Genomic DNA, 23890 nt, shown 5'->3' on the forward strand with positions numbered 1-23890 from the left:
CTGCTTGAGAATGGGGCTGACGCAAATGCACAAGATAAGGCTGGTGGGAGTGCCATCACACTGCATCAGCGAACGGTCACCAAGCCATTGTGCAGTTACTGCTTGAGAATGGGGCTGTCGCAAATGCACAAGATAAGGCTGGTATGAGTGCCATCCACACTGCATCAGTGATGGGTCACCAAGCCATTGTGCAGCTGCTGCTTGAAAATGGGGCCAATGTGAATGCACAAGACGAGGCTGGTGGGAGTGCCATCCACACTGCATCAGCGAATGGTCACCAAGCCATTGTGCAGTTGCTGCTTGAGAATGGGGCTGATGTAGATGCACAAAGCGGGGTTTATGGGAGTGCCATTTATGTTGCATCAGTGATGGGTCACCAAGCCATTGTGCAGCTGCTGCTTGAGAATGGGGCCAATGTGAATGTACAAAGTAGACTTTATGGGTCTGCCATCCAGGTTGCATCGGAAAAAGGTCACAAAGCCATTGTACAGTTGCTACTTGAGTATGGGGCTGATGTGAATGCACAAGTTGAAAATCATTGGACTACCGCCCTGACACTGGATGCAGCTAGGAATTTTGGGACTGCCATCCAGGCTGCATCATATAAGGGTCGGAAAGACATTGTGCAGCTGCTGCTTGAGCATGGGGCTGATGTGAATGCACAAGTTGGAGTTCATGGGTCTGCCATTCAGGATGCATCAGAAAAAGGTCACAAAGCCATTGTGCAGCTGTTGCTTGATAATCATGCAGATGTGAATGTACAAAGTGGAATCTATGGGTCTGCCATCCAGGTTGCATCGTTAAATGGTCACCAAACCATTGTGCAGTTGCTGCTTGATAATCATGCAGATGTGAATGTACAAAGTGGGATTCATGGATATGCCATCCAGGCTGCATCAGCAAACAGTCACCAGACCATTGTACAATTGCTGCTTGAGAATGGGGCTGATGTAAATTTACAAGGTGGGCAGTATGGGACTGCCATTCAGGCTGCATCAGCGAAAGGGCATCAAGCCATTGTGTGCCTACTGCTTGAAAATGGGGCTGATGTAACTGTACAAGGTGGAGAGTATGGGAGTGCCATCCATGCTGCATCAGCAAATGGTCACCAAGCCATTGTGCAGTTGCTGCTTGGGAATGGGGCTGATGTAAATGTACAAGGCGGGCAGTATGAGACTGTCATCCAGGCTGCATCAGCAAATGGTCACCAAACCATTGTGCAGTTGCTGCTTGAGAATGGGGCTGATGTAAATTTACAAGGCGGGCAGTATGGGAGTGCTATCCAGGCTGCATCAGCAAATGGTCACCAAACCATTGTGCAGTTGCTGCTTGAGAATGAGGCTGATGTAAATTTACCAGGCGGGCAGTATGGGACTGCCATCCAGGCTGCATTAGCTAGGAAGCATCAAGCCATTGTGTTCCTACTGCTTGAGCATGGGGCCAATGTAAATGTACAAGGAGGAGTTGATGGAAGTGCCATCTATGCTGCATCGGCTGAAGGCCGCCAAGCCATTGTGCAGTTGCTGCTTGAGAAAGGGGTCAATGCGGATGTACAGACTCTCCTCCAGATTGCATCACGTGAGGGCCACAAAGCTGTTGTGCAGTTGCTGCTTGAGAAGGGGGCTGATGTAAATGCACAAGACTGGGATTCTGAGAGTGCCATCAATGCGGCATCTGAGAAAGGTCACCAAGCCATTGTGCAATTGCTGCTTGAGCATGGGGCCAATGTCAATGCACAAGGTGGATATTTTGGGAGTGCCATTCAGGCTGCATCTGCGGAGGATCACCAAGCCATTGTGCAATTGCTGCTTGAGAATGGGGCCAATGTGAATGCGCAAGGCGGGTATTATGGGACTGCCATCCAGGCTGCATCACATCGAGGTTCCAAAGCCATTGTGGAGTTGCTGCTTAAGCATGGGGCTGATGTGAATACACAAGGCGGGGATTATGGGAGTGCCATCCAGGCTGCATTGGCAAACAGTCACCAAGCCATTGTGCAGTTGTTGCTTGAGAACGGGGCAGATGTGGTGAACTGAGACGAGACCATGGTGATCAAACTGGAGGAAAATGTTCGAATAAATACCTGTCGTCAATGTCTCCAACGCTACACTGAATCTGGCATCGCTTTATGTACAGACTGAATTGCGTGAAGAACAAATACATAATATATAGTACAGAGAATATGATTGCCAGTGGTCCGGTCTGAATGCCAGGGAAAGCGAATGCAACGTAAATAGTAAGCCCGAGAGTGACTGTAGTGATTGCGAGAGGCGCGAATGACGGAGTGCAGCTGAAGGATGAAAGTCGACGAGCACAGTGAACAGACGAGTCCCGCACCTCATACTTATTCTAATCCCTCTTCGCTCTATCGTCCTCCGCCGCCGCTCCCCATCCAAACCAACTCGTCCTCCGCGCCGGCTGCTGCCCCTGACTCTGCCCCGACCTCTCCCCCATCCGTCCCGGCTGTTCCCTCTCCTCATCGCTCGGCACCTCAACTTCCTCGAACCTCGCTCCCGCCCTCTCCCTCATATCGCTCGCCGAACTGCTCGTCCTCGTCCTAATCGCCCCCTCTCCCGCTCGCGGCATCAACGTCGCCCCGCTCTCTTCCAGTCCCCCATCACTAACATCATAACCCTCCACATTCGCATTCTGCAGCGCCGCAAGCTCAGCCTCGAGCTGTTTCTTCCTCTCCAACACCGACTGCGTCGATCCGAGTCTCGAAGGCCCAGAGGGCGGAGACATGAACGCTCTGTCACCTTCGCCACTTCCTTGCGGGGCAGCAGCAGTTCCAGCAGGAGCTTGTTTAAGCAACGCAGCCCCACCGGCGACGATGACAGGCCCGTAAGTCCTCCATAAACTCCCCAACATCTGCGCAGGTCCCGACACCGGATCTCCCATACTCGGAGGCGGGCCACCCGCCGCCTCACCACCAGCACCACCAAAGAACCCTCCCGCACCAGCACCAGCACCAGCCGCAGATGAACCAGGAGCGCCAGCGTTCCCACCGTAGAGAGAGGCAGCGAGGATTTCCCAGAGGGCGCGGAGACGTTCTGTGAGGAAGGTGAAAACGCGCGTTTTGAGTTGGGCGAGGGCGGCGTCGATTTGGGATTCGTGCGTTGTGAGGAGGGGGCGGAGGTGCGATTGGTAGATGTAGGTGGAGCCGTGGGTTTGGGGGAGGGCGAGGTAGAGGAGGAAAATCGTTTTTATAGGGTAGTAGAAGGGGATCCTGGTGGTTTAGAATTACGGATTAGATCATGTTGGACGAAGAGGGTAAGGGAATGATGGGAATGGGATAGGGTAAAGGCTCGGATTAGAATTCATGGATCGCAGCACGGAGCAATAGCACAAAAAAGAGAACGTTTATTGTCTTCTAAGATCCGAAAAATTCTCGGAGCGGACATAGCAGAATAGAATGTAGAATGTATGACGAGAAAGGGAGGTCTACGCACCATGACACGAGCCACTCGGCGACGTACTCAACGCCGATGATACATCCTAGTACGGACCAGTACATGAGCCATCGCTCAAGCTCTTCTTCAGAAGCAGGCCGTTGTGAGAGTGTCTTAAACGAGGCATATCCAGGATAGAGGAAAGCTACGGCTGAGCTGTGAGTGCGAGATGTTGAAATTAGCCACAACATGTGCCGTGTTCGATGTCGGTGATGGTGAGCTCACCTGATGATCCTCGAAGTGAAGTAAAGAAGCATTGTTGACGATCAGATTGTCGTGCGTCGTGAATGTATCGTGAAAACGCAAAGCAGAGACAGACAGGGGGGCAGGTTCGAGTCGAGTGCGTGCTCTAAGACACAAGCTTTATATGCAAGACAGGCGTCGTAATCGATGTCTTGATATCACCAGATACGAAAGAAGTTGGGTGTGGGCAAGGGGCACTGACAAAGCTGATCAGTTAAATACTTGGTCGTGGCTAGAGAGAGGAGAGCGCGATGGATGGAGGATAGGGATAAGTAAAAGGCCTGTGCCACACCGCGCCTACGTAAGCCCTACAGTACGTACGCCGCTTCGGCCTTTTCGAGCGTCTCACCGCCCTTGTCTGATTCTCTCCCACCGCTTTGCTACGGAACACGTCTTTTCGGCCCATTGATGTCGTGTGCGGGTGGCAAGCTTGAGCATTGCAGCTGTTGGTCTGCAGCACCTGACGTCGGACGTGTCGAGACCACGTTGCTGCGCTCTTCGACTCGGAGCGCCACACGGCGGCATTCCACATCCTGAGGACCACGTACGAACCGTCCTGGATCCTCCTGTATCGATCTGACTCTTACAGAGCCTTTTAATCGCACGGTAAAGGTACGTGTTCGATTTATTCTATTTTGTCTTTGAGCGTACGAACCACGTCGTGCAGTTATTTTGAGGATTTACTCACTCGAACCAGCGCCCATATTCGAAATATATCTCTCGAGAACTGCTCATGCAACTTTGCAAACCGTGTCTAGAATATACTAGGTCTTGATTGATGGACTGTTTGAATCAGAAGTCAACGTGTTCGTGGCTCTCATTACACTGAGCAAGCAACGAGTTCGCTCGAGGTTTTCTCATACCCCTGGTCCTGGAAAGCATCAGCAGGTAACAAATACAGCATAACCTTTGAGGCACGAAAGTCGGCCTTTTTCCCCCTCTTTATATTTTGCCACGGGATGCGTTGGTCGTTGCGACCTCTGCATTCTCCGAAACAGGTTGCCGAGATCTGAGAGGACAGGAGAGGACCCGAGCGGTCTCCGCCACACGGAGATCCAGGACAATGGACAGTAGCGGAGACCTCGCTGAAGCATTCTGCATATGTTATCAACCTATCTCGCTCTTGAGCTTCATTTAGCACCCATATACGAGAATAGCCAGCCATAGTGTGCAGCTATCCAGCCAAAAGTGCTAGTTCTCCCTCGAGACAAGGCCCATTGGGTCACACTCCATAATGTCGGCCCCGCCAGATGAGGGCATGGGCAGTTCCTTCCTCGAGCCCACACTAAGTCCGTATGGCGATATGACAAGCCGTCAAGCCGCGATTTCAGGAGTTGGTTATCAAATCATGTCCGGTTGGTTTCCTCTTGAACGGTATGACAGACTGGAGGCCAGTCAGGTGAGACTCCTCCGCCAATTTTAGCCCTCCATTTCGCAGCATCTTCTCGTAACATCCTCTGCGACTTTTGCGACTTTATATTTCGACCATACATGGCCATTTCTAGTCAAATGTGCATCAACCTGACTTTCCAGTGACGTCCGAGGAGCCTGTGAAGCCCGCTGACTTCACTCAATTGGCCTCAAGACATCTGCGCAGCTTCTGCCAAGGTGCGTCTCAGCATAAAAGTTCGTGCAAGCTCAGCCCTCACCATTTGTATACCTGACAGCCCCTCTAAGTTTGGGAATGTGGAACCCGAGCTCGTGGGATGAACAGTCCAGCGAAAGGATCTTCGTGGGGTCCCACCTCACTCGTGATCTAACAATACAAACATGTTTCCCATCAATAGCACACCTCACTTCGCACCTTCCTTCCACCTACGATCCTTTCCTCCCTGAACACTATGGTTCGAGTGACGGAACCTATCTTCTGAGGAGGCAATGGATGTGAATGGTCTCTTCTCCTATCCCACCGAGTTACGAGTATAAAGTCATTGCTCTCGCGCTTAGACGTTCTCCCCACGTCCCACCCTTACCTTCCCTCTTCCTTCTCCCGCCCCTCTCCGTTTTTTCGCGTCGTTGAACGCTGATCTGCACCATGGCCAACAATATCAGCAACAACAACTCTACTGACGACAAAGCCTCCTACACCCACAACTCGCCCAACCCAAACAACAACGCTCCCTTCGGCCATCAGCTCGTCTCGCCACCGACCATCCAGCTCACGAACGAACAATATGAGCGCATGTTCTTCCAGCCCGGCGGGCCCAACCGCAAGCACGACCTAAGCGCGCAGTTTGGCAATCCGACGCCGTTGGCGGTGATCAGCTTCTTGATGTGCATCTCGCCGACGTCGTGCTTCCTCCTGGGTTTCGATTTGACGACGGGGACGTCGCCGGTGGCGCTGATCGGGGTGTATTATCTGTTTGGCGGGTTGGGGTTGTTTATCAGTGGGATTTTGGAATGGGTATGTTTGACTGCGTGGTTCAGGATCATCTCGACATTACGACCATTGACGTTGTTTTTGTTGTACCAGATCCTCGGGAACACATTCCCTTTCGGTATGCCCGTCCAAGATACTATGGACGAGGGAGCGCTGTGCTGACGCCTTGATTCCTTCTTGGCCTCTAGTCGTGTTCTGCTGTTTTGGCGGTTTCTGGTAGGTCCCCGTGTCGTTTCTATAACATCGCCACACACTCAGCAGGCTCTGACCGTTCCGTCAGGTTCAACTTCGGCGTACTTAACGACCCGGCCCACATGATCCTCGGTGCTTTCGCCAACGGTGGCAACTCCGCCGACTTCAACGAGGGACTCACGTTCTACTGGATATTCTGGGTCAGTTCGCGTTCCACTCGCGGCAGCTCGCTGCGACCTTTGGTTAGTGATGCTAACGACACGAATTGTACGAACAGTCGGTCTTGGTGTCTTTTTTCTTCGTAGGCTCGTTGAGGACGAATGCGTGCTTCGCTGTGAGTGTCTACCCATACGATCGAGCGAGGCTTATACTGATTGTTATGTCGTGCGATAGTGGATCTTCGCCAACCTGTTCTTCAACTTCGCATTCCGTGAGCCTCGTTCCTTTCTCTCTCCCAGCTCTCTGATGTCGGCTAGCCATAGCTGATCATGACTGACTTCGATTGGCACTCCTAGTGGCCGCTGCGTACGATAAGCTCGGACATGGGAACACGGACATGGGCAACACCTACCGTAGGCATCGTCTCATCCCCTCTTTTCGGCGCATAGTAATACTAAACAAACATCACTTACCACTCGTTTCTCACCACAGTCAAAGTCGCCGGCGCCTTCGGACTCGTACGTCTCATGTCCATTGCGCCTCTATGCCCCCCCTTTGCTGACTCCGACCCTGGATTCTATACACGCACCATGCAGAGCACAGCTGCGGTAGCCTGGTACCTCGCCTTCGGACTCCTCATGTCCGCCGTGAAAATGCCGTTCACCGTCCCCTTCGGAGATCTCACGATGCTGCTCGCGAGTCAGCAGGAAAAGGAGGCGATCTTGGCCGCGAAGAACCGGTCACGGTAGTGCGGTCCAGTGTCTCATCACGGCTTTCGGGCGCCTATTTGAGTGAACGGTTTCGGTGGTGGGGAGTGTTAAAATTTGTGTGAGAGGCGGAGAGGCGGCGAGGCGGATATGGCAGGGGATGACTGGTGGCTCTATCATGATGACTTTTCTCAGGTTCTATTTTTTTCTTGCTGTTTAGTTGTCCTGTATGATCTTGTGCTACTTAAGTATGTATGAGCTCGATTTTCCTCGGCTGGATGTTATTGGAAGCGTTCCTCTTTCTTCACAAAAATAAAGAAATTGCACTTCCTGCGCTGAAGGATCGACCTGCTTCTGGATCCCACGTCCAATTTGGGCTTCGATATGAATGGCATGGGTGTACTCTCACAAGTCTTTTCTTTATTATTAACTTCTTCATTGTTCACGTATATTTAGTACTAGGTGTGTGGGCTGCTTACACGGGCATACGGCGGACCCGTCGAGTCTCTCTGGGATGGCAAATCCACACTAGTTCAGTTCTCGTCCTCGTAAATATCCCCATAGACCACGATAGCGTCCAAATCCGCCGCCAGAGCTATGTCAACAAATCGAAGCATCAGCAATCAAACTCCTCCTCGTCTCCATCAAATCTGACAGCTCGAAACAAAAGAACTCACTCCCATTCCACCCCTCCAACCTAATCTCATTCCCCCCTCCCCTCTCAAACGTCACGTTCACCGTCTGCGTCAACACGAACCCCGTGCTTCCGGACGGCTGGCGCAGTTTTTCGGTGTGGACGAGGCCGTTGACGGAGAGGGTTGCGTAGCGGGCGAGGGTGATGTTGTTGCCGCCGCGGTTGTCTCCCCCTGTCGTGTTCGTGTAGCGTGAGAGGGAAGTAATGTGTGATAGTATGATAAAGCGGTGAACAGCGGAAGTAGGTTGTAAGGTGATTGATCCAGAGTAGGAGAAGTGGGAGAGGACTTACAGAGTGCGTCGTGGTTGTGGTAATGGAGAGAAACCCACTGCGGGTTGCCCGTACCGGTAATACCAGTGATACTAACCGATCCATTCCCGACTATGGCAATAGAAACGTCCACGCCCAGACCTCTCATCAGCATTTAGATTATATAGACTCTGTACTCGAAAATACATACGACCAGTGGCGAGCTTAAAACCCGAGGCATTAGGCTGAATGCATCGTCAATTGGTTCATGAAATACACATCTCAAATAGGGAGGGAGCAGCTCAACACAGACGAACCTGCACAACCACCGCAGCATCACCACTAACCACCCCATGCTCAGCCTCGTATCTCGTGCCCTCCGGATATCCGAACTCTCCACTGGTCACATCGATCGTGTAGAGGTCATGCCATTCGATTGTCAGACCGCCGGTTGTGTCGTTTGGGAAGGCGGGGAGCCAGATGTATCTGCCCAGTAAATGAAGTCAGTAAGTAGGAGCCCAGGATTCAGTTAGGTCTTGATCGGAAAAGGATGGAGGAGTTGAAGCGGGGGATGGCGGGTAGGAAGGAGGTGCACGGACCGACTGTCCCAGAGATCCTCGCTATTCCAAAGATCACCACCGTAGATATAACTCGTCCGTTCGCTTCCTTTAATAGTGAAGAAGATCGTGCTTTGCGAATTGAATGTTCTCGTCCCGGCGCTGTCAACGTCTTCAGCATGAGCAACTCCCACGCTCGTACAAGGATAATGAGATAAAGAGGCCTTACGGAGCGATATAAGACCCAGAACTCCACGGTCCTCCTATTGTCTCTGCAGAGTATACCTCGACGTTATTGTATCGATAGCCCGTCTTGTGCGACATGACGATATAGTAGCGTCCCTCCGTACGGAGCATGACCGGTGCTTCCAAGTCCCAATCTTGGCATCCACACACCCATTGAACCCATCAGCTCGCATTCAGTTCCACAAGACTCTTCAATTCAAAGATACTCACCGAAGAAAGTATACACCAATTCCTCCGGCCCCGTAAAATTAGCGTCCAATCGCACGATAAGATCATCATGCGCGTCCGCCGCGTCCCCATTACTATACATCGCATACGCCACTCCATCCACATCTTTGAACAGCCCGAAATCCTGAGATGTCCCTCCGAGAGGAGTGATGGCGCCTTGGAAAGTGTAAGGACCTGTGACGTTCGGGCTCGTTGCGAATCCTTGCTTTAGGAGACCGTACGAGCTGTTGTCAGAGTGGAACCACAGCTTTTTTGTACGAGAGGTCGTAATTGTGGTATTAGCATGAGGGTCAGAAAGGAGAGAAATGGAAGGGTATGACTCGCCACCCAGGTATCTGCGGGCTCGTTATACACGACTTTGGGACGCTCGACGACCAGATCGGGAGCGATGGCTGTTCCGTTAAGAGGTGAGAGAGCCTGGCCTTCGTACCTCCAATTCGTGAGATCATCGGAGGAGTAGACGTTTATTCCTTGCATACGATATGAAATAAAGTTGATAATCAGCCTAGCTATGCAGGGCAGAGAAGTGTGCGAGAGGCTTACCCGAGAAAGTATCCGTGATGTTCGCGCGTTCGTTCTGGCCGAACCAGTACCATGTCCCATTGCTCTGAACGACCCCTCCAGCGTGTGCACTCAATATCTCACCATCAGTGTCTCTCCAGGTGGCTCCGGGGACGATGTAACGCGTAGAACGCGCGAGTGTTGTCCGAATCGTTGTGGTGTAGTAGAGAGTCAGAAGCACGACGGCCCAGGTCAACTTGTACATCACGGTTCGTAGAGCAAGCACAAGGAAGAGGGTCTGAACATATTCCAACGGGACTTGAACATAGATATTTGAGTGCCAAGAGCGGTACGATGAGCACGAATGCATGAAAATGGCGCATGATGAGCGTTGTGACCATCCCGGACCGCTACGGTATCGACGGGGACAGACCCGTGCACAAGAACGAGAGCAAGAGCAAGACAGACCAAGAAGTGTTGCTGGGGTGTATTATCGAACAGAGATATGTTTTTTTTCTGGGGGAGAAAACCTGAGAAGATTTGTGGCGTTCCTAAGACTCTAGAGTCTCTAGGACTTGAGCCTAACAGACTATCGTGCCATAGTTGGTGAGGTTGGTAAATGATAGTTTCTTGTGATGAAAAGTTGTAGTCCCTGTAAGAGATATCTGGGCTTGGTCCAGCGTCAATGAAACGAGCATGATGAGTTTGTGTTGAAGGAAGGGATGATTATCAGCGACGCCACAAGTGCCTCAGCGCTTATTTCCACGTGCGCTGGATGTGCCTTTCACGTCATCTCATGGTTCCGCCTTGCCCCGTCGCCGCCGGGATTCTTTTCAGGACCAGATTCTTTCCTACCAACCCAATTTGAACCCAATTCGCCGTTTGAACGAAGCAGCGTCGGAAACAAGTATTGGAGGACACAATCGTGCATGTGTCTGTTTTACTCTTTGTTGTGTCTTCTTTAGGGACTCCAAGCGCAAGCGCCAGGATGACGTCGGGTAACCTTAACAGCGGCGACGTCATCTACTGCGTCGTTCGGCTCAGACGAGCTCTCTGATCTGTTCTCGTCCAGACTGGCGTAGCGAGGCAAAGCGCTTTCCTTGTGAGAGCCATATTAAGTGGCGTCCTCTCCACAATGAACCGCAGGCACACTCTCTCGCCACCGTTGACATCATGGCGCGCCTCCAGACGCTCATAGTTTTAAAGGGCACACAGGTCTTGTTTCTTCTCATCTTTATCCCACCATCATACATCCCCAACCTCCCCCATAGTCCCCTCACTACTCGCCAAATTTATTCCGAATTATCTCAGCTAAAAACAACACCATGAGCGACAACGAACAACAAAAATCCCGCCCGCAATCCCCAGCATTCGCTCCTCAGCCTGCACGCTCTCAGTCGCGTCAGCGCCGTGGACGCAGCCGCACTCCCCGTAGTCAATCTATCGGTTCCGAAGCCAGCATGGAGGAGGCACCCCCTCCTCAGGCTCGTCGAAGGCGCCGTGGTGGCCAAGGCGGACAGCAACAGGGTGGCGGTCTCCCTGCCGTGGGTGAGGTCGACGATCTCGGTGCGTATCTACCCTTCTTCCAGTATATTTAATCAATCGACTGACATTCCTCTCATGTTATCACAGGCAACACAGTGGGAGGAGCAACGGATTCCGTTGGTAAGACCGTTGGCGGCCTCACCAAAGGCCTCGGCGGTCTTACTGGCGGCGGCGGCGGAGAAGAAGAAGAGGAAAGTGGCGAAAAGAAAGATACTCTCAAGCTGCGACTAGATCTGAACCTGTAAGTCGTCCATGTCCTCTTCGTCAAGCGTTCGCGTTGACTGACTCTGAATCACTTACAGTGATGTCTGGGTGGAACTCAAAGCCAAAGTCCATGGTGACGTCACGCTCTCACTCTTGTACGTGCTCGCTACCTTCCCATTGTTCCATTGCAAGCTGAATCCTGGAAACAGGAGCTGAACGGGTCTTCCTCTACAGGAACTGAGCTTTCAAGATCCCTCCATCCCTCCATGCCTTTACGACCCACCGCGTCATTGTCCCCGCTTTTACGCTATATTCCTGGATGATGAGTTGTGTGACGAGATACCTACCTTTGCTTTCGTTATAGTGTACTTTTATCCTTTTTCTCCCATGATGGACTCCATTGCTGTTGATTGTTATATGCTCCTATGAGCGGACTCATTAATTACCTCTCCAGTTATCATGGTAATACATACATGGCCTCGTCGCCTTGTTCTCTCTCACCTCAGTGGTGGACCGTCTGCGCACTCCTTGTAAGTAACGCTATCCGACCTTATCCGACATCCTCATTTCATCCGAGGACGCTCTACGTTCAAACTTCAGTAAAAGTCCTCTCAGAAATTTCCGTAGACACCGACGCCTTCAATTCATCGTACGCTACGGTGCGGTGTTCTAGCGAAAAATGGTTGCGAACCCGCAGCGAACAATGTGGCATCGCGGCGCCACACAGTGACACACGCCTCGGATCTTTCCGTAACCCGCAGAATCGGCGTCGCGTCGATGTCTTCGAGAATCGACGCGACGCGTTCTCGATGTTGTCCTCGATCTCTGCCACTACCAAAACCTTTCTTTCCGCACCGAGTCTCTGTTATGTACATGCTTTCTCTAAATCTTAAATCTTCTCACCTTAGCTTTTCGAGTCCATTGGCAAGCAGAGCCTGAGGTCTGAAAGCTCGCTTGCCTTCTTTCCGAGCATCCAGCCTGTTCACTTCAGCTTACCTGGAAAGGCCAGCTCCTGAATCACTATTTATGGCCGGAATAAGTACCGTATCAAACGTACACAATCGTGGACATGATTTTTGTGTCCCGAGCCGACCACTTTGAAACACGATCGGTGCGTACATAAAGCTCTGTCTCGGCCCTGGTACTTCACCGCACCGCCTACGCTGAAGCACTAACATTTCGATCCATTGCTGCTCCAGGACCTTTTTTTCGATGCAACATCCTCGTGCTCACTGCTGGGTACGTGCATCTCACCGACTCGTCAACACCTGATTCATCTTTGTCAGACCAGACGCTCGTCAAAATTCAAAAGCAGGTCACATTACCAGTCAGAGCTCGTTACAGCTATATGTGCGCCGTATTCATTCAGAGGGTCGGATCATGTCCAGGGGCTCTGTGTTTGTTTAAATTGTGTGTCGTATCTGAGCTTTCGGGCGAGCCGGGCAACGTGCTCCGAATGATTCGTCGAGACTCGAGTTACGTCCTGATTCATTTCATGGACCCTTCTTGGTGCGTAAAAGGCACGGTCACGGTCTACCGTCTCGACTGGGGGTTTATTTAAGGTTCCATACGAGGTCGCTGTCAGATAAATGTAGCTTAACGTTGGACGTTGGACCCTTGGAGATGTTGTCCTCAGCTCGCAGAATCGGTCCTCGGATGATCGATGACTGCCGGTCACGGTACGAACGTTATTATGAAGCTCGTAGGTCGGGGATACGGCACTGCAAAGTGCGACGCGAGCGCCATCGACAACTTTGTCGATGGGCCTACTCAGTATTCAATAGCAGAATTTGATGAGGGCGGTCTACTTTGGTTTCGTCTGCATTCCGAGCTGTCACAGACCTGGATGCGGTGATATAACCCCGCCGACGGTGGAAGGCCGATGAGGGGTATGGCTGTATTGTGTAAACGATATAAAACGGCTCGCTTCGAGATAAGTAGTCTCTCCTTCAGCAACCCAGCTTTGCTTCAGAGCCCTCACGAGAAATCTTCTTTGTACGTCCTATCTTCAATCCGAGCGGCGTTTGTGCTGGATATGTTTACTTACTTAACCTCTACACTTTGATGATCACCATGGGTCGTCAATCAGCCATGTTCTCCGCTTCCAAGCTCATTGCCGTCTTTGTCCTGAGCGCCAGCCTTGCTGCTGGTCAAGTGTGCCACACAGACAACCCCAACGTATCGTGTAGTGTCGATGCTGACTGCCCCGGCGCGGAGGCGACCTGCTGCTTGCTCCCCGTATGTTATCACTCACCCCTCCTAAATCGATACATCCACATGCCTGATGCTTGCGACTCTGATATGTCTGCTTTTTGAAAATATCTAGTCCACGGGATACACGTCTGGCTTCTGTGTCGGACCGTTCTGCTGCACGGGCCCTTCTGAGAGTGGCGTAAGTCCATTTTCGCGTTATATATCTCAGGATAGGAACTCATCATGAATCCTTTGGCTCGTCGCATAGCCTGGAACTTGCCATGTTGGGGGAGTCACAGGATCTTGCGACAGGCCCTTCGTTTGTCCTGAGGGTACTATCTGCGTTTGATTCGATTCTCTCCGTGGGCTTGCCAGTCAACTCGTAAAGGGTTGTGTGTAGTTGTCCGTTTGGTTCATTGTGGCGCCACCGAAATTTAAAGTCACGGTGGCGGTATATCTTACCTCTATCTTGTTGATTGTAACATGGAATGTTGATCGCTGTTTTAATCGTCTCACTGGCCTGCAGTTTAATCAGAGTCAAGTGATGCCTCTTACCGGCTTGGTCGAATTTGCGAGTGTCCCCTGGGGTTATGGCACAGCACACGATTCAACGAAGTCAGGAACGTTTGTATGTAGGAGGCCGCGTCTGTGTCAGAGGCCGGCTACTCAAACAGTCCATAGGTGGTGCTGATGGAGATATTGTCTGCATTCCAATCTTTCTGACATTCAGGGACGCGTCTCTGCCGCTCGAAGAGCGGCGTTAGGTTAGGACTGCTGCCACTAAAGTATAAAGCGAGTCTGGCGGTCGCTGGAGATGAATACCTTAGCAGCCTTGCGTCTCTTTCAAAGTTCCCTCGATTCGACTTCTCTGTAAGTTTTGGCCCATGTCAGTCGCTCTACATGCTGTCTCTGACGAAATGGCTCATGATTTCTTGTAGACACGATGATGTTCCCCGGGCCCACATTTAACGTCGTCGCCGTCTTCGCTCTCACCGCCAGCCTTGTCGCCGGTCAGGCCTGCCATTCTCCAGACATCAGTGTGTCCTGCAAGGCAGACTCTGACTGTCCTAGTTCAGGGGATAGGTGCTGCTTCCTACCGGTACGCTACCTTCCATTTTGTCTGCCTCCATTATCCATATGAATTCTGATGGTGTGATTATAGTCAAAAAGTGTTGGCCAATGTGTCGGCGACTTCTGCTGCACTGCATCCAATAGAACCTCGGTGCGTGCCTTCATATCTCACACCTCCTTGAGTACCTATGCCCGAGAGGGTTAGGTATACCGAGATGGTGTTTAACTGTATGCTGATGTCAGAAGCTGACGGTCCTGTATTTAATTATGTTACAGCCTGGTACTTGCTACGTCGATGGGGCGCAGGGATCGTGCGACAACCCATTTGTATGCCCTCCGAGGACTGTGTGCCATTGATGTACCAGTGATGTTGGGGTCTAGCAGTAGCGTAGGGACTTGAGGTTGAAGGCTCGCTCCAGCTCGTACTTAGTACTACGGTCTTTAACCCCTGTCAATCATCGGTGACTTATCCCCACCGGCAGAAAATGCAACACGTGAAAGTAGAACGACATTTACCGTGTGCGCGAAGATGCATTGACGTCGAGTGTCCAGAATGACAACAAAATGTGGCGTCGGGGGTTTGGGTGGCACCGTTCAAGTTCGCGCCGTCGGAGTTCGAAGCGCCTGTTGTTTTTTTGAGTCGAGCCGCGGCTCGTGTTTTGCAAAGCTCTTCGTTCACCACCACATGCTTGTCGGATGTTCGCCACTGTAAGGCTGCTGTACACTGAACAGGGCTCTCCTAGTACTCTTGTTGAACCAATGCTATCGACAGCAAGGGTCATCCCCATCAGGCTTTCCGACGGTAGACCGGGCTAGTACGCGGCTTGTGCACGTATCCAGATCTCATAACCGCCCATCTATGTCTCGCCCAGGCTGAAGTGTTTCGAAGTACTCGTCTGGCCCTCTCTCGAGGCAACTTTCTCGATGCGGCCATTCTATTTACAGAGCCCTGCATTAGCCTCATCTTTGTCCCTCAATCACTGCCAGGAACACCGCTGACGGACAATAAAGTTTTCCTGAGTCTAATCCCTCACGAAGCATGGGACACCTTCTTAGGAACCAACAGCATTTTTTGTTGTACTAGCGCTACAGGAGACGCCGCCATCAACGAGAGTACTGTCAGCACTCAAGTCGCCGTTGATCAAGAAGGGCTGTCGTCGCCGCAGGTTCATCTCCGTGGTCGACTGATCATGAAGGCGTCCTCTTTAACGGCCCATTTGTACGTTTAAACCCTGTTCACTGCCAAACCCATCAATCTGCCGCCGACACATCGTCCATAAGTAAAGGCTCGACAGCCTTCACCCGCTCACATGCACGTTTCGTTCTTGTGGCGGTCAGGCGTGCGCGCGCGCGGACAGAAACGTTCGTTCGAAAGTACATGGGTTGTTTTCTTCGGATCATCTCCGACGCTGCTGAGCTCGGAGAGCATGCTAGTATTACTGACGGCGCAGTGTTTTCTCCTTCATTTGTGATCATTATCTCGGGACTTTAGGTCATCCGATTCAGCGAATGGTCGTCTGGCCGATCGAATGAGTCCTCTGACACTTCACAGGGTCACTTAACCAGAATAACGCTGCTCTGAGTTGGCTCTAGCTTTCGAATAGCTGATGCCAGTAATGCTCTTTCATTCCTTTGTCTATAATCCTTTTGGGCGTACGCCAGAAGTGCTTGCCATGAACTCTACCATTGTCTTGCGGCGGTGTCTTTTGGCTAGGACTCGATAGAAGCGGCGTCGGTCTCGTCAACTTCAAATCAACCGCTTTGCCCGTGATCTCGGTCCTGCAGCTCGGAAACGTAACAGGTATTCGCCCACCTAGGCAGATGCGGACGAGCTTCTAGTTTGGCCTTTTCCTTGGGGATAGCACTGCATTCCAGGGCATTTACTATGCATCCATCATTACGGTTATTCTTCCGTCTCTCCGAATAATTGTGCAGCTGCCTAGACTCTGATTTCCGTTAGACGGCTACGTATCTCGCATCCGTATAAAGGTGGCTCAACCTCAGATCTTGTCTTTCAACAATCCGCCGCAGTGAATTGTTTTCAGATCGTGCGTGGGCTCTACCTCTCTCTTATAGCGACGTAACTGAGTGAATTCTTCATAGGTTCTTCCACAATGCTCGTCGCCTCCAAGATTCTTGCTGCTTTCGTGCTCGGTGCGACCCTCGCCGTGGCCATTCCCGCCTGCTTGCTCAACGACAACGACGTCGCCTGCAAGGTGGACTCTGACTGCCCCACGGCCGGAGACAACTGCTGTCTTCTCTCTGTACGTCTTCTTACCTTCTCATTTTTTGGCAGGATCCTCAATCTATTGTCGTGACCATTCATTAGGACACTAACTACACATCCGGATTCTGCGTTGGCTCATACTGCTGCCTTGGTAGCGTAGAAGGCCAGGTACGTGTGATCTTTGCCTCGCTCTCGCATGTGAACGTGGACTTCTCGTGCTGACGGTTGTGCTATAGCCCGGTACTTGCAATATCGAAGGTGTCAGCGGGATGTGCGACAACCCCTTTATCTGCCCCCCTGGCGAAATCTGCCTCTAGTCCTCAGCCTCCCCAAAGATCTTGTTGTGTGTAAGTCTGGTGCAGCTTGGGGTTTCGGTGGTCTCGTAATTGTTCACGTGTTGTTGGAACCTCCGGATTGTCGTCCCTGTTCCATTCGGGTATTCGATGATTCTTTCGGCAATACAAAATAGGTTTCTTGCATTCCTGATTCATCGGAAGTACAGTGGGTATCGTCTCGGGAGACTGGATCACTATGCCACTGAGATTCTTGCTATACATAAAGTCAGATTTGGACGAAATATTAAGGTGATCAGAATCCAGAGTCTTCCATAGCCATCTGATTCAGCTAGGACCCATGCACTGCTGATACTGTTGGGTAAGATAATAACAAGAAGTGTACTACTGATAACCAATCGACATGAACAGTGAGTACAGTCAAGAAAAAGAATTAGCGGATAGGAAGTTGAAAAGTACAGAGGCAAGATATGCAAATATCCTCGAAATATCAGATTGCGCCACCACACCTTGGACAGATGTAAGGACGTGAGATCCCCTTCTGACCCAACACCTTCGCCTTCTTCGAGACACGTCCACTGCCAGATACTCCAGGCTCGTCCTTAACTCCATGCCCTCTCATCCATTCCTCCAAGTCCTCCTTTGCTCTATCATCGTTCATGGTTAAGCACCTGTAAATGATCCTTCTCGCATCAACAACATCTCCAACATTCCCTGAAATGCCGTGCACGCTCGGGCCCTTGACAATCTGACACTGTGCAAGCTTGACCAGCGGCACAGGGAGAGAATCAAGAGCCACTCCCATACCACCAACCCGAGGACCCAGCATTACAAGTCTTGGCTGTTTGGACTTGCGGATGTTGTCCAAGCGCGAGGTCGAAGAGGTTGCTGAAGTGGTGCTAGGGAGTACAAATGAATCATCTTCATCAGGATTGGAGCAAAGCAACTCCGTTGCGTGGCCATCAAAAGTTTGATCCCGGGACCATGATTGTTGGAATCCGAGGCAATGCTCGTGGTACCACACACGGCAGGATGGTCGTGGGCAGAAATGATATACAGTGTCGGTATCGTCTGGATTGTAGGCACCATGGCAGTGACTTGCTTGGCATCCAGAGTTGCCTTCCTCGGACTGTGATGCCAGAGGTGTTAGACAGAGGATATCAAGGGAAATGTGGGCAGAAAGATAGTCATGTATAGAAGCGCTTACATAGAGTTTATTCTTGATGTGGTCATACACTCTCCTTGTGAAGAATTCTCCAGGATTGATTGGCCCCTGGTCGACTGCGTCTTCGGCGTAATCGTAGACAATAGTCGGGCCTATAACATCATATATGAACTAAAAATCATAATGAACTAATCAAAATGCTTACCATGGAGATTATCTGGTTTAATCCAGTCTTCATGCTTCGACCGGAACAATTCATATTGAGCAAAGTTTGAAGTATTGCTGCAAAAGAAATTCAGCTCATTTACAGACTTTATTCTTGTGTTGAGGGAATGAAGAAAGACCTACAAAGATTTATCGAGCTCTTTAGCATGTTGTGCGGAATAAAACCACGCACCCCTAATCCATATCTATGGGTAGTAGGAGAAGTTAAAGAAATTATCAGTAAGGCTGAAGATAATTTCATGGCTATGGCTTACCTCTCCCTGATTTGGCACATCAGAGAGTGCGAAATCACGTATGTGGAGAACCCAGAAGTCGCAGTCTGGGTAGTCCTTCTCACCATATTTCTTGAGGTTGGTGCCACGAACCAAGACACTGTTGTATCACAAGAATAGATAGTTCAGCAAAGTCATCAAAACGAAGAAATTTATGAGATGAAGTGCATACGTATCATCTGCCTTCAGTCTGGTGATCCATCTAGGGCGCGAGTCATCCTCATCATAATCAACTTCCAATGTCACAGATATTCAATAATTTGTTTAGAAAGTAGTTGAGTATACACACACACCTGGGTACTCATCAAAACGCTGAAGTTTCATCCACTTCTGTCCAATCCGGAGTGCGGGAGTAGGCCTTGGACGAGTCGGATTTGAAGATTGTTTTTTGGGGACTGTGAAATGATTACGTCTCTTGCCCATTGTGCAATAATAGTGTATAGGAGATTTCTGCGAGTGACGATGTATGAGTGTTTTAACAGAGGACAGAATATGGTGAGAGAGCGAGCGAGAGAGAGAGTAGAATCGCGGTGAAGCTCGGTGAACTTCAAGTTCACCGCCGCGCCACTGCCGCCACGCGATCACCGGCATTCTCCGCACAGCTAGAGTTGTTGTTGAACGCGGTTAGACGCGCTGTTCGTGGCAGTCAACATCCCTCTCTCCACATTATCTACTAACGGTCATAGGCTCCGTCAAGCACTTCCTTCCATGCTATACTACCGCTCATAGCTATGTCCGCTGCACGAAAGAAATTGCGTACAACCACACCTACCACCACCAAGAAGGTGACGAAGAAGACCAAGCCAGGTGGTACCACTCGATCCAGGGCGCAGACAAAGGGGCATGGTGATAGTGATGTGCCTCCAACGGATGAAGAGTGGGCGAAATTGAAAAAGAACTCAAGGTTTTACAGTATGTATGATCAATCAAGTTTTTCACTCGGTTGTCATTTGTGAGGATGGTGTCGATGGCGAGTTCAGGCTGACGCTGACAGCAGTGTTTCTGGACTCTCGTCGTCTGCCTTCTCGTCTTATGTTTCGATAGTTATGGACGAGGACCAAGAGCAACATCGGTTTCAGCAGGGTGACTTGTAAGCTTTGTCGTGGGCTGGTTTGATTTTTTGAATGGCGCGCTCACCACAATGTATTCTACGCGACTCAGCCTTGCAGTCTGGTGTGGCGCGGAACCAGACGGAGCTGCCGACCAAGATCGACCACTTTGGCAGCTCTGGATTGGCAAGATGATTGAGATGGCCCAAAGAGCCTCGCCTGACGATGTAAGCTGCCTTACTGTATGTCTTCAACGTCGATACTGAACGTACTCGGTGTATTCCCCTTTGTCGGTCTTGTAGACTTGGATCAAGGTAGAGTGGTTCTACTCTGGCCAAGATGTCAAGCAAGAATGCAAGTCTTTGTAGGTTCTGCTTCCTGTGAACCTGTTCGTGGACGCGGCATGTGCTCAAAATTATACTCGGCCTCGCCAGTGACGCCTCTAGTTGCGGCAGGTATGAACGGATTCTCTCAAGCCACTGCGACTATGTTACAGCTCATAGTGTTAGTGGTGGGTCATGTTTTCTTCTACTTACAATCCTCGAATCTTATTCCTTCCGTAGGTATTGCTGACATAAAGCCATACGACGAAAGAAGCCTGAACCCACGGACTTTCGACGATGAGACCTTTTACTACCGTCGAACCTATGATCATCTCAAGCGTCGCATCACAGTGAGCCCAAATTCGTTTCACTGCTCGTAACATAAAGCCGACGTCCAACTCACGAGGTCGCTTCAAATAGCATAATATTGAGGCTACATGCATATGCAGGTGTGTCTCGCCCTTGGGCATACATGCCTATCTCATTAACGTTATACTGAAGCATTGCCACAGAAGCCCATATAACCCAGACGACAACATGTTGATGCATTTCTGTCCGCGAAAGGGCTGTCGTCGCTGGTACCATGCCATCTGCCTCCGCAACAATCTCTATATGGACGATGATCCTGAACCTGGCTGGGACGTATCCCTACTCCGCTCAAATCCCGACTCTAGGGAGCCCTTCGTTGTACCGCCATCTGACTCTGAAGGGACCCCGGGCATCGTCATCACCAAACGAAACACGACTCAAACTCTGAGTAAGGAAAAGGGAAAACGTAAAGCACCGGATACGCCCACACGTCCGACGCTCAACGATCTTCCTGCCGCACTCGTCACGTTAGCGAAACAGCAAATCGTCAAGGGAAAAAAACCGTACGGACTCGCAGGAAACGTGAAAGAGGTGGTGAAGGCGAGGAGGCTCGTCTATCAGTATTTGCAAGCGGAATCGGAAGAAGAGATGGTTGATACGCAGGAGGAGGCGACGAAGTGGGTCATTGAGGCTAAGTTGGATGGGGGAAACTCCGTGGGTACGAAGGGAGGGAAGTCGAGGGCTGGGCTACCGGATCTGAGAGTGAAATATTCTTGTCCAAGCTGCCAGGGCGCTATATGATGCTGCGAGTGGGTCTTCGTGGCTCAGCGCCAGCGCTTTGCTCGGCCTCTGTTGCGGTTGAGTTCGTGCCGCGGCCGGCTACTCTTATGCTCTCATCGTGCTGTGCCGATCCCGCGGCCGGTCTCTTTCTCATTTTCACCGTATTTGAACGATAAGTAACTGATTCATCGCCACATTTATTTCGCCTTCTAATCGATCGGTCCTTGTTTACGTTGAGGAACAACTCATATTCTACCACCTGTGCTCATAGCACTGAGGTATGTTTCCGGTCAGGTGTCTACTACATATATCCTTTGTCTTTATTCTACCGGAGATTGGAATTCTTTTGGAGCAACACGAGGCTACCGCACCATGATGCATGACGAAACTTCATGGCCTCCTGCAGGTCTCACTTCCAGAGATTGCTTTTGGAGCTTCCATCATTCCCTCCTTAACAAGTTCCATCAAGCGTCCTAGATTGGAGAGGATAAGTAGATAGCGTCATCCTGAACAGAGTTCATCTGTGTGTAGAGCTCAAACGACTGCACCACCTGCTCATTACGACCACAACTGTGACCATGACGAGATCTCTATCTTCCACTTCCATTCTTCTCTCTTCGTGCCTAATCCACGTTGTTCAATCCCGCACATTCACAGTAACAAACGAATGCAGATATACGATATGGCAAGTCGTCTTCAACTTTGCTGTTTTGTCGCCGCGACTAATGTCGTTTCACCGGGGAATACGTTCGTCTTGGATAGGCCTGCTGTAAGCTATGTGGACCATTCTATTCATTCTTGAGATCTGATAACAATGCTTTTACGTTTAGATATACACAGACCTTAACGTTGCAAGCGATGTCCCTTCATTCCCAACTGGGTACGATGACATCGCATCCTTTCTCACAGGAAGTAGCTGCTGAAATCTATGTGCCTTGTGGCGTAATGCCGGAAAGTTGGGAGGCTCCTCCCACCAACTCTGTGACGTTCTTCGTTCCAGATGACTGGAAATCGGGTCGGATTTGGGTATGCGTTGTTCATCGTAGCCACGTTTTCGCCCCTTCATTCTCAAGCTTTGCGCAGGGTCGCCGAGGCTGCGATTTCTCGACAAATCCTGGTGCCGATTCTTGCCTAGATGGTGGATGCAATGGAGGCCTTGAATGCTCTACGACAGCTGGGACTGTAAGTTTTTTGTGCGTGCTATACGGACGCGTGCGGATGGGCATTGAAACCGTAAACGTGGTTTTCGCAGGGTGTGCCTCCGGCAACTCTGGCAGAATGGACTCTGCAAGCCTCGAGCAATCTCGATTTCTACGATGGTCTGTTGACCTCCCGTATGCCTTTCTGTTCTATTTGAGCTTAAACGAACCTTTAGTATCCCTGGTGGATGGCTACAACCTTCCTATCGCTATAACGACTAACGTCAATTGTGAGGTGGCGGGTTGTGCCGTTGACCTTGGTCCAAACTGTGCGTATTGTACTCAAGAGATCCATCTTGATACGGCAGACCCTTACATAATGTGGTATGTGACGTTTAGGCCCTTCTGAGTTGGCAGGGCCGACCAACTCCTCAGGAGCGGTGGTGGGATGCAAGAGTGCATGTTTAGCCAATTTGGACGGCGATTCCAGTATGTCTGTCCAGACCATTCCCTTCGTAGTGATATTCTTTTACGTCAATGACGTCCGCCGTGTAGGTGACTCGGCCAACTGCTGCTCTGGCAGCCACTCCACCGCTGCAACCTGTCCACCCAACGACGTTGATGACTATAGCTACTTCAGTACGTGGCCTTTAAATTTTAGGTTGCCTTCCGTCGCTCAAAAGATCATACGATTATGTTCTTTGTGCATCCAGAGGAGAATTGTCCGAGGACCTACGTTTATGCCTACGACGAGAGCAGCGGCACCGCTCTCTGGACGTGCAATTCCAGCCTCAATGCCGACTATCAAGTGACCTTCTGTCCGTACGTGCCTTGTTCCACGTATTGCAGCTTTGTCCCCGAATCCATGTTTTCCTCTCACGCAAACTTCTTTCTCGAATGTTTCTTTCCATTCCCCGGACGGCATCCGCGGCACTTCTAATTCTGCGACAATGAATCTACCACCCCGCCGGACACAATCTTTGTTTCCTCTAATCGGCTGACTCGCCCCGCCTTCTGTATCCTATCTACCAGCTCGGCGACGGTCGTGCCGGATACGACATGGACGGGTACGTTGCTTCCTCTGGAGAATCTTTATTGTGGGGACGGCCGACGCATGAGAATGAGAGCTAACTATAACTTGGCTCGCGGGATGGCCTCGCGTTTGGCCTCGGCATTGCAGGTTTCCCGCCGCTACCTTCCGGGAGTGCTTCCAGAGCGGGGCCAGGTAACCTAAATCTTGCGTCTTGGTACCAAACGAAGGCTTGGTTTTTTTGCGCCGTGGTTGTATCGCTTGGCTCGTGGGGAGCGTAATGTGTCTTCTCCACTGGTCTGCGGTCGGGTAGACAGACCAGGACTGACTCGGCATATACCCTGTCGTTGTCAAACTTTTGCAATGATGAGTACCCGGAGCGCGGTCCACGAAGTGGTGTATCTGTACTTGTATGGTGTCCCTAGTTGGACGAATATTTATGACTTGCTTTGTAACTTAT

The 23890-nt window shown here is 50.8% G+C and overlaps 9 protein-coding genes across 9 annotated transcripts; 6 read left to right on the top strand and 3 right to left on the bottom strand.

The window, feature by feature from the left end:
- Window positions 1-1025: 1025 nt before the first annotated feature.
- STEHIDRAFT_20164 (ankyrin) lies at window positions 1026-1346 on the top strand (the record flags this gene model as incomplete). Its single annotated transcript, XM_007303119.1, has 1 exon — window positions 1026-1346. A coding segment is annotated over one exon (321 nt), but the record flags the coding sequence as incomplete, so codon positions are not given.
- A 606-nt stretch (window positions 1347-1952) lies between these two features.
- Window positions 1953-3924, bottom strand: STEHIDRAFT_96469 (uncharacterized protein). The gene is made up of 3 exons (XM_007303581.1): window positions 3675-3924; window positions 3450-3605; window positions 1953-3226 (listed from the first exon to the last, which is right to left on the bottom strand). The coding sequence occupies exons 1-3, from the start codon at window positions 3704-3706 to the stop codon at window positions 2350-2352; spliced, it is 1065 nt and encodes a 354-aa protein (XP_007303643.1). The 5' UTR covers window positions 3707-3924; the 3' UTR covers window positions 1953-2349.
- Window positions 3925-5727: 1803 nt separating this feature from the next.
- STEHIDRAFT_156368 (uncharacterized protein) lies at window positions 5728-7172 on the top strand (the record flags this gene model as incomplete). Its single annotated transcript, XM_007303582.1, has 9 exons — window positions 5728-6096; window positions 6166-6190; window positions 6261-6288; window positions 6353-6464; window positions 6542-6598; window positions 6658-6694; window positions 6780-6836; window positions 6916-6941; window positions 7020-7172. The coding sequence occupies 9 exons, from the start codon at window positions 5728-5730 to the stop codon at window positions 7170-7172; spliced, it is 864 nt and encodes a 287-aa protein (XP_007303644.1).
- A 402-nt stretch (window positions 7173-7574) lies between these two features.
- Window positions 7575-9870, bottom strand: STEHIDRAFT_96470 (Arabinanase/levansucrase/invertase; the record flags this gene model as incomplete). Its single annotated transcript, XM_007303583.1, has 10 exons — window positions 7575-7725; window positions 7808-7996; window positions 8116-8205; window positions 8285-8318; window positions 8391-8559; window positions 8673-8792; window positions 8860-9010; window positions 9087-9351; window positions 9432-9574; window positions 9648-9870. 10 exons carry the CDS (start codon window positions 9868-9870, stop codon window positions 7664-7666), a joined length of 1446 nt encoding a protein of 481 aa, XP_007303645.1. The 3' UTR covers window positions 7575-7663.
- A 1060-nt stretch (window positions 9871-10930) lies between these two features.
- On the top strand, window positions 10931-11570 carry STEHIDRAFT_156370 (uncharacterized protein; the record flags this gene model as incomplete). Its single annotated transcript, XM_007303584.1, has 3 exons — window positions 10931-11171; window positions 11238-11391; window positions 11453-11570. The coding sequence occupies 3 exons, from the start codon at window positions 10931-10933 to the stop codon at window positions 11568-11570; spliced, it is 513 nt and encodes a 170-aa protein (XP_007303646.1).
- Window positions 11571-16732: 5162 nt separating this feature from the next.
- On the top strand, window positions 16733-17162 carry STEHIDRAFT_156371 (uncharacterized protein; the record flags this gene model as incomplete). The annotated part of the gene is made up of 3 exons (XM_007303585.1): window positions 16733-16882; window positions 16948-17013; window positions 17082-17162. The coding sequence occupies 3 exons, from the start codon at window positions 16733-16735 to the stop codon at window positions 17160-17162; spliced, it is 297 nt and encodes a 98-aa protein (XP_007303647.1).
- Window positions 17163-17628: 466 nt separating this feature from the next.
- On the bottom strand, window positions 17629-19223 carry STEHIDRAFT_110621 (uncharacterized protein; the record flags this gene model as incomplete). Its single annotated transcript, XM_007303586.1, has 7 exons — window positions 17629-18267; window positions 18346-18455; window positions 18509-18585; window positions 18652-18713; window positions 18783-18900; window positions 18973-19033; window positions 19094-19223. The coding sequence occupies 7 exons, from the start codon at window positions 19221-19223 to the stop codon at window positions 17629-17631; spliced, it is 1197 nt and encodes a 398-aa protein (XP_007303648.1).
- A 305-nt stretch (window positions 19224-19528) lies between these two features.
- On the top strand, window positions 19529-21620 carry STEHIDRAFT_121030 (uncharacterized protein; the record flags this gene model as incomplete). The annotated part of the gene is made up of 8 exons (XM_007303587.1): window positions 19529-19712; window positions 19845-19890; window positions 19962-20076; window positions 20152-20213; window positions 20284-20360; window positions 20413-20522; window positions 20593-20621; window positions 20685-21620. The coding sequence occupies 8 exons, from the start codon at window positions 19532-19534 to the stop codon at window positions 21280-21282; spliced, it is 1218 nt and encodes a 405-aa protein (XP_007303649.1). The 3' UTR covers window positions 21283-21620.
- Window positions 21621-21839: 219 nt separating this feature from the next.
- Window positions 21840-23340, top strand: STEHIDRAFT_56286 (thaumatin-like protein; the record flags this gene model as incomplete). Its single annotated transcript, XM_007303165.1, has 9 exons — window positions 21840-21953; window positions 22092-22141; window positions 22218-22287; window positions 22345-22443; window positions 22514-22580; window positions 22637-22729; window positions 22800-22889; window positions 22956-23039; window positions 23114-23340. 9 exons carry the CDS (start codon window positions 21840-21842, stop codon window positions 23338-23340), a joined length of 894 nt encoding a protein of 297 aa, XP_007303227.1.
- Window positions 23341-23890: the final 550 nt, after the last annotated feature.

Source organism: Stereum hirsutum (genome assembly GCF_000264905.1).
Source record: "Stereum hirsutum FP-91666 SS1 unplaced genomic scaffold STEHIscaffold_6, whole genome shotgun sequence".
NCBI lineage: Eukaryota > Fungi > Basidiomycota > Agaricomycetes > Russulales > Stereaceae > Stereum > Stereum hirsutum.

Bases quoted from the DNA above. Each gene is read 5' to 3' on its own strand.
- STEHIDRAFT_96469 (XM_007303581.1), bottom strand. From the start codon at position 3,706: ATGCTTCTTTACTTCACTTCGAGGATCATCAG. The intron at 3,606-3,674 runs GTGAGCTCACCA...TCGCACTCACAG, and splicing joins TTCACTTCGAGGATCATCAG to CTCAGCCGTAGCTTTCCTCT. The intron at 3,227-3,449 runs GTGCGTAGACCT...CTAAACCACCAG, and splicing joins GCCGAGTGGCTCGTGTCATG to GATCCCCTTCTACTACCCTA.